General features: G+C 35.1%; 1 protein-coding gene across 2 annotated transcripts; it reads right to left on the bottom strand.

The window, feature by feature from the left end:
- Positions 1-440: 440 nt before the first annotated feature.
- LOC117919285 (RNA exonuclease 4) lies at positions 441-8,892 on the bottom strand. Of its 2 annotated transcripts, XM_034836426.1 has the most exons (8): positions 8,781-8,892; positions 3,543-3,694; positions 3,330-3,463; positions 2,937-3,163; positions 2,637-2,843; positions 1,686-1,766; positions 882-1,169; positions 441-669 (listed from the first exon to the last, which is right to left on the bottom strand). In XM_034836426.1, coding segments are annotated over exons 1-8 (1,131 nt in total). In that variant the 5' UTR covers positions 8,822-8,892; the 3' UTR covers positions 441-668. The 2 variants fall into 2 exon arrangements, with proteins under 2 accessions (XP_034692317.1, XP_034692318.1); XM_034836427.1 differs by lacking the exon at positions 1,686-1,766.
- Between the last annotated feature and the right edge of the window lie 458 nt (positions 8,893-9,350).

Genomic DNA, 9,350 nt, shown 5'->3' with positions numbered 1-9,350 from the left:
CATTATTATTAATGGCATTGGGCTTAAATGGAAAACCCAAGTTGGTGAACTTGGGTATGAAAAAGACCCTTGTTTTTATATTTGTACATCACTTTCATATATTTAAAATAACAATTTAGAGAAGGATGATTAAAATATAAGGTCATAGCGTTTGAAACTTCAAAGGAAGACCCTGTCAAAAGTCAATTACATGATAAAAGATAAATAAAAAATTTCGAACTTTGTCTAAAAATAATCAAATTATTAATTACATGACGAAATCAATAAATAATCCCTCACATGCGAAATTATATAAGATCTCCTTTAAGATCAAACAATTCCATCTTCCTCATTCTTCACTACATGGGAAAGTATTTGCAAAATAAAAATATTTAAAAAATAAAAAATAATAAAAAGGCAACTCCAACAAAACAATCAAACCCACACACACAAGCACAAGATCTGTTTAATGTTTGCATAGGAAAACAGGGTTGGGTATTGAAGAAGCCCTATCAATATTGAGTTTGCTATATCAGGAAATGTTCTCATAATGATCTCATATTCGACGAAATATCTTCGACATTGTAGCACATTCATTTCATGTTACAAGAATCTACAATGCCGTAGACTCACCGGAGATATTCGCTTCTTTTCCTGTCATGTTCTCATCGAACCCCCCTGTATCAGTTCCTGCAAAGAAAGTGCAACAAAAACTCAGCCATAGGAACATGTCAGTGTAAAACAGCTTTGGTCCTAAATTTTGAAGAATGGTGTGTTTTGTAAAATGTTGGAAGAGTTCAATTATCTATCAATGAATCTTAAGAAAAAAAATACCTAAATGATTTCCTTTCATAGTTAGGTAACTATAACTTGTTGAAATGTAGGTAAAGAAATCTACTCACTATTGTGGCCAAAGATCATTACTCTCAGCCTGTAATGCTTGTCTTGAGTCCAAACACCAACACCTGTAGTTTGGTCTTGAGAGCTTATAAAGCTCATCTGGGGTCATATTCTTGAGCTCCCTAAGTTTCCAGGAATCAAAACCACTGCCAAAACTTTGGGTATGGTGATTAACAATGGCTGTTCCAATTCCTTCGTCTGAGTGATCTTGAGATCGCATTCTCTTGTACAGCCTCATTACAGATACACAATCTTCATATGGATCATGCATCCCTGACTGGATATCGTACCTGTAAACATTTAAAAACTGAGCTAGTGCTGTAAGCAAACAAATTGTATTTATCATGAGGATCGCAGATAGATTTTTATTTTTCAACGGGCAGCATGATGGAGAACCCTACAACTTAATAAATAAATACCCAAATATTTGATATGTACAATGATAATGAACATCCACCACCACCCCATGTTCCCCCTCTTCTTCGTTTTCTACATTAACATGATAGAAAAACAGAAAAAGCTTACAACAATCCCAAACTGAAACAGAATAAAACTTACAAGTTGCCTTCCAAAAGTCATATTGGGAAAATGAATTAAATTTGCGGCATTCTCTTAACATTTAACAACCGGTTTCTAAATATGGACAAAACTTGTGTCTATCCTGATTTGAGTTTTACTTTAAAAGCAAAGAAAAATGTTAAAACTACAATATGGATGCAGTGTATAGTCTGACCAAGCAACTTCAGAAACACTAAATCAAAGTAAAATAGAAAATAAATTTCAAGAGCACCTGAGCAATAACTTACCCAAGATATTTTTGAGTGAGCGACTTCAGGGAGAAGCTGACTAAATTTGTTTTCATCAAGGGGAGGTATTTTGCAGTATCCCTATGTGAAGAGGAAACAAACCATAACACAAAAAGAGTTGGATGTATTTTTCTGAAACAAAGATTATGCTTTGAAAATATTGCCACATCAAACCATCAGGGGAGACGCATATCCAAGACAGAACCTAAAGTCCTGCAGCCAAGCAAATGAAGTTTACTTTGAGCATGCCAATTACTTCAGCAACTTTTATCTTTGGCAAATGCTTTTAAACCTAAGTTCCATGGTGTTATTATTAAATCACATATTCTTCCAAACCTTCTTCCATAATTGAGGCAACAATTCTTTGATTTTCAGGGGCTTGGAAAGAAAAACAAAAACTATCTCGAAACAACTGCCTGAAAATAGCTCATCAAGAAAAAGTGATGCTAGGGATTTTGCTAATACTTTTGACTATCCAGAGATCATGGAATGATGTTGATGAGGAGGGGACTAGAAGGAAAAACTAAAGATACAATTTCGCTTACCAGAGATCTGTTTTCAACCAAGACCCAGCAGAATTGCATTCACATTTGCTAGCCTGGTATGGATGAGGAACAGGGATAATATCATTTTCTTATGACTTCCTTTGTATTCCTCCAATCATGTACCATTTAGTAAGGGTTGAGCTGTTCCTTAAAATGGGAAATTATTCCATACTGTTTTAGATGGACTACATGTCATACTTTCACACAGTACTACAGAAACAAGTAACTTCCCAAGATATATCTAAAAGTGAGGTAAGAAGGGGGGAAATATCATATGGATAAACTCATTAGATAAATGTACGACTTAAGATGATAAACCATCGCTTTAATCATGAGCTTTTCTCAAAATGAAATAAAATATCATTTGAACAGCTTTACTCAATTAGCCAAGTCCAAAGTAGTTCACCTCAGCAAGTGATCAGGATAGTGCATTCTCAAGCAATCCAGGTCATGGCGTAGGTCATGACCCACAAGAAGTCTGCCCTTCCCACCATCCAAACGCAGTCGCCCAATGGATTCTCCATTTCGTAAAACTTCCATAACTTTTTCCCGCACATCCTTTAGCGGCATGGCATCTCTCAGATGTGCTTCAGTAATCCCAGTTAACTCATATCTGAAAATAGTTGCAGGGATATTTGAATGATCAGTGAACCAATTCTCCACAGTATCTCAGAGAAACCCAACATAATAAAGAGCACACAAATACCTGTAATTGGTGACAGGAATTTGTGGCTGCACATAAGTGTGAAAAATTATATTCTCATCTTCATCTATGAGGCATACCCTAGCACAAAGGTCAAGCGATCCATCACTTCCGCCACCAACCTTTTCACAGTCAATGGCAATTGCTTCAAGACATCTGCTAGTGTAGTCTCTATTAATAGAATCTGAAAAATCAATTTGAGATTCTGTAGATGGCATCCTGATTTTTTCCTGAGAGAGTTTGATACAGATTTAGAAATCAATCTGAGATTCTGTATAAAATATCAATTTTAAAATGAATTTCTGCAATCAATCACATGCCACATTACAAACTTGCAGGAAGATATATTTCTCTATATATGTATGGGGTACTTGAAGATTGTACTGAGTAGCTTACTATTGTAACAGGCACAGGTAATTGACACATTTCTTTATGCTCACTGAGAGAATCAGCATTCTTGAAGATTTTCAAACAGTAGTTGCAACCTTGCTCAGAGAATATCTTCAAACAATTTTTCTTGGGCAAATTACCTAAACAATTGTGAAAGGTAATGAAAAACGCAGTTTTACTGATAAACAGTGCAGAAATGAATGCATGGCAGTATCTCACCAGTAAGGTGTTCCCTTAGTGACTGGAAAGATTTGAACTGCTTCTGGCAGACCCCACATTTTGGCTGATGCACAGAATGATATGATACCCTCATGTGCTCAACTAGATGCTCCTTCTTCTTATATTGCCTGAAGCAGGCCAAACATTTGTACCTGAAAAAGGAAAGAAAAAAGGGATACACATCAAACATGCCAAGCAAAGTCATGTGTACGGTTTTTTTTTTTTTTTTTTTTTTTTTGGTGGGGGGGTAGGCAAATGAATATCGTATCAATAAAAAGCATGGCACATCCCAAGTACACAGGGGAGCTTATATGAAGGGTGCCAAAGGGGCAAAACAACAAAAACAAACAATCCCCACAAAGCGCTATCTAGACCGTAACCAATCAATGAAGTCCAACAAGGAAGGAGAAACATTAAAAAGATGTTGATGAGACCCTTGGAGGAAACCACAAATGAAAAGAGTGCTTAAAGTGACTGATCTGATTGTTCTACACCATCAAAGGATCTATGATCAGGTTCCTCTCAAATGGTCCAAAACAAACATAGAGGGGTTGTTTTCTAAAGTTTCCTTCAATGTTTTTGGATCTGATCATTGAACCGGAAAAGTTATTAGGTCATGATTTACTAGTCGAACTAGTGGTTCAACTATGATCAAACCGTGATGTCAACATATCTTTATAAATATATCATTTATATGCTATTAAAATTAAAATAATTATAAAAAATTAAGAATATATATAAATAATTAAAACCTTAATAATATTTCATTTTTTTAATCTTGATAAATATGATAATGATAAATATAAATGCATTTATATTTTTAATTTTATTTAATAAAATATGTATAATATTTCAGCATAAAAACATATTTAAGATGGAAGGAAAACTCTATTATTTAATTTTATCTACATGTCAAAATTTGTATATCCTATTATTTCGATAATTTTATTTTAAAAAATGATTAATAGTTATTAGATAAGGGTGGTTTAGTTCGTAAAAGTCCATATACATATGCTTTGTACTCTTTCCTTGATGAAGAAGACACTCTTTTCTTTCTCGCATTCAACATTTTAAAATTATCACATGGTTTAACTTAAATCATTTTCATATTTATCATTATAACAATAAATGCAAAGTTAAATATTTATGCTTATTTTAGGGTTTTAAGTAATGGAAATTTGAAAAAACCAACATTAATTTAGATATTTTCGTAGCACTATTTAACAAATGGATCAGTAGGCAAGTGGTCATCCCTTGGCTTTCATTCCCCAAAGTCCGAGGCTCAAACCCGCTCCACCACAATAGCCTTATTTCATCCCACATCTCTGAGCTATCCCATATCATAAATAAATAAAACTGATGGGGTCTTTAAAAGGTTTGTAAATCATGTGAGGATGTCAAGCTGGTTGGAGAGTGACCCAGAGAGGACACCTACCCAAAATTATTTCAGCCCAATAACCTTTTGGGCCAAAAGAAAAATGGTCAGTCTGTCCAGTTTGGCTGTTTGACCATTGGCCAGTTCAATGCCATTTTAATAGAAAAACGAGCCAATTATCTTACTTGAACCAAAAAGTGGTCCGATTAAAGGTTGAATTGGTCTGACCAATCAATCCAATCTGAGTTCGAAAACATTGGTTTCTTCTTCTTCCCCACAAAACTTCCATGCTTGCCCTACAAAATCTCTCCCATTGAATTGGTGAGAATCTAAGAGATGTCAAAGAGATCAAACAAAAGATACAATCCTCTTAATATTCCACATTAGACGAGGGTATGATTAGCCAATTTTAATTCTCTATTATAAATGCAAATACAATTTGAAAGTCATCTTTTTTTTTTAGGAAGATCTAAGGTTAGAATCCTTTCCAGAGCAAAAATGCTCACCTTCAAGGGGACCCAAGGGCTTTAGACCTCCTTTAAAGGGAAAGCCTCTCTATCATTCAACTCCAAAGCAAAATAGAAGGATCTAATAGAGGACTTCCCATCTTTGGTACTGTTTCACACCAATCTTTCCTCATAATCTTGGAACTGCCTTAAGAAACATAGGTTCCATGGCCCTGCCCACTAGAAGCCTTCTAAACATTGACCACTTAAGTATCCTTTATTTTTATAAGTAAGCGCAGAATATATTATCAGGAGGCAAAATAGCCACAAAGCATACATGGAGTATACGAGGCGACTAAGGCCTCCCAACCAAAAAAAGAACAAAACACCCCAACCCCTAAGTGGAGGCTAGCCACTCCAAGAAGCCTATAAGGGAGATCAACTCCACACCAATGTACAATTTAGCCCAACCCCAAACATCACACCCCCCCCCCCCCCCCCCTCTCTAAAAGCTAGTCTATTCCTCTTCTTCCAAATTGTCCGAAAAATGTACAGCGGGATGGACTTCCATAGTTTTTTCCTCTTTTTTCCCACAAAAGAGCCCTTTCAGCTAAATAAAACCTCTTTTACAGATTCTGAAAAGGCCCACTGAACACCAAACAACCCAAGAATGATACCCCACAAAACTCTGACAACTGTACAATGAATTAAAATATGATTTATCGTTTCTTCTTCACAACCACACAAGACACAGTAGTTAGGGAACTGTCACCCTCTTCTTTGAAGCCTATCAAGAGTGAGAACCTTCCCCCAAGTGGCTTCCCATGCAAAAAATGCAATTTTGGTTGGAACTCTATCCGCCCATATATTGCTATTCGGGAACTCAGCGACTTAGAAACACTAAAAGAATATAGAGAAAGGAAAGCCACTCTAAAGGAGAGTCATGACAACAAACATCCTATTAGAACTTAACTTTTTTTCTCCTACCCTCTAAGAGCTATTTTTGCTTCCACCTTGACAACTTTTAATGAAAATTTTCCCCTACTGCATCCCAAATCATTGATGACATAAATGGGGCTCAACAAAAGTAGACCTAATATGCTTGGTAGGCAACTTCCCAACCCCATAACACAACAAGGATGTTGGAGTCTTCAGAAGAATTAATTCACCTTTCTCCAAGTTAAATTTTTTATTAGAGGAAATCTCAAACCAAGTTAGAATCCAACTCAAGCAGGTCAACTGTTCCAAACAGGGCTCACAAAGGAAAGTATCATCAACAAATTGGAGGTGGGAAATCTCTACACTCTCTTATTCCCTACCTCCTACCTTGAGCCTGAAATAAAATCGCCCTCCCTTAACACAAAAGAACACTAAGAGTTCTATTACCATTACAAACAAATAAGGAGAGAGGATGTCACCCTAACTCAAGCTCCTTGAGCTCAAAAAAAGCTGAAAAGTGTGTTGTTCACCATCATAGAGAACCTTGTTGAGATAGAAAACTGAATGCATTCAACCTACTTCTGCTTAAATCCAATTTTACCTAGTAGTTCAAAAGAAAGCTCTAGTTCACCAAGTAATAGGCTTTTTCAATATCTAACTTACAAACTAACCACCACTAGAGTTCTTCCTCCTTGAGTCAATGGCTTCATTAGCCATGAGAGCCACATCTAAAATAAGCCTACACTCCACAAAAGCATTTTAAGAAGCAAATGCCGGTTTCTTAAGCATATTAGCTAAAACCTTGGTAAGAAGCTTGTACAATCCCTCCACTAGGCTTCTTGGTCTGAAGTCCTTCAACTCTTTTGTCTCTCAGAACCAACACCAAAAAGTAGCATTTGAACTTTTCTCAAACATCCCCTTCCCAAAGAACTCCACGAATAGCCCTAACGCTTAACCTAACAAAGTTCTAATAATATTGTCAAAATGTCATCGAGAGACCATTTGAACCAAGGGCTTTATATTCTCCCATCCCTAACAATGCAGCACAAAAGTCCTCAAAAAAGGCTCTTCCAAAGCTAGAGAGTTGTCTTTGCACAAAGTCTTAAAAGACAACACACCAATGCTAGGTCTTCAATCCCTTGGATTAGTCAATAAAAGATGGAACTCCTTCATCACTCCTGGTGAACTCTCTATATCCTCTGTTAGCCAAGCCCCATTAACCTTCAACCTCCCAATGAGATTACATCTTTTATGAGCATTTTTCATCTTGTGGAAGAACTTAATACTTTTATCCCCCTCTTCAAGTTCCCTTCACTTTTGCCTTCAAGAGGTTTCTTCTAGAATAGCCCAATGTGTTAATATAGAAACATACAAAGCAACCTTTTTGTTTTGCCTCGGAAACATGGAGTTGTTTCGTTTAAGTTGTAATTATTGTTGTAGCTCTTAATTCACTGCTTTGTGATTGGAATAATGATAATGGGGAAATTATTAAAATAAAACTAGTCATGGGAAAAACCGAGGAGTTATGGAACCAATCAAATCAAACACATTCCTAGGCATAGCATAAATAAATTGTAGCCATTTCCATGACCTAAATTTGGGAGGTGGATTCTAGCTCTGATACCAATTATTAAGAACCTTGACCAACACGCTAAAAGAAGTAAAACTACTTTTACCATTGGAGCACTAGCACGGACCATTATTCACCTTTACATACTAAGTTACTAACAACTCAAGGAATAATCTGAATTTAAGAATATTCAACAAGGAAAATTAATTCAGACAACAGGAAAATAAACAAACTGAATTAAAGCATATAGTGCAACATGGACCGACCACTGGAATTCCAAATAAGCTAAAATCATATCGCACCTATTGATCAAAAGAGGCTAATAGTCAATTGCCGATCAAAAACAACAATTACAGGTCAAAAGCAATAATTTAATCAAGTCCAATCAGCCCTACATGGTCAATAGAATCTAATGACCAACTATAGGTTAAAATGCCAATTTTCAGATCAAAAACGATAATTTAATAAAATCAAATTCAAATAATTCCCTTCTTATCAAATCTTCTGTTGGTAAATTAAACGAAAGGGCAGAGCAGAAGTGAATCAAACCAAAAGGAAAGAGAACTAAAAGTGAAACTAATAAACCTAAAAGCATCCAAATTCTAAGATAATCGTCGTAACCACTGATTTTAATGGGCGATGATCACTGAAGTGGGTCTTCAAGTTCAAACGAAAACCGGAAATGCTATTGCCAAATTCGCCCGTTACTTCCACGGCAAATGCAGAGAACCCAATTCCACACTCGCACGTTGAGGTCCGTGGAAGCGGTAAAACCAAGAATGGCAATAGCATTTCCTTCAAAACCGTCATTTCTCTCTTTTTCCTGCATTCTCTCATCATCCAAATAAACCCAAACCCACCACTGAATATCGATTAAAAAAAAAAAAAAAAAAAACAGAAAAACAAACCTTGTAGTTCTAGATTCCGAAGGAACTGCCTCCGAGCCCATGGATTCTCTGGAAACCTCACTAACAACCCGAACCCAAAAAAAAACAAAATCAGGTTAGGGTCTTGGCTGAATTGCTGCTTTCTTGGTTAGACAGGTGAACTAGATATTTTATTTTTTATTTTTTTAATAGTAATTATTATAATTAAATTTTATATACAATCTATTATTATCATCAGCCATTGCAATTTTATTATACTTTTCCTTTCATTGTGCTTTGACTAAAATTGGCTTTTTTAATTGGAAAATGAAATTGGAAATGGTGGGTTTGGATCCACTAATATTAAAAAAAAAAAAAAATCAACTTTTTATAAATCAGTTTTATTATGTAAATTTAAAAATATTTTAAAATATATACACTTTTTCATAAATTTAATAATTATTTCTTAAAATATCTTTTTACTTGATAATATTAAATAAAAGTATCCAAAATTAATTTATTATTTTAATTTGATAAAAATGATTTATAAATTAATATATTATAAATTTTGTATTATATAATATGAGATATAAATTATTATGAAAAAATTCT

Source organism: Vitis riparia, chromosome 7 (genome assembly GCF_004353265.1).
Source record: "Vitis riparia cultivar Riparia Gloire de Montpellier isolate 1030 chromosome 7, EGFV_Vit.rip_1.0, whole genome shotgun sequence".
In the NCBI taxonomy this organism is placed as follows: Eukaryota; Viridiplantae; Streptophyta; class Magnoliopsida; order Vitales; family Vitaceae; genus Vitis; species Vitis riparia.
Note: the sequence above shows the minus strand (reverse complement) of the source record. Positions and strands in the feature narration are given on the sequence as shown.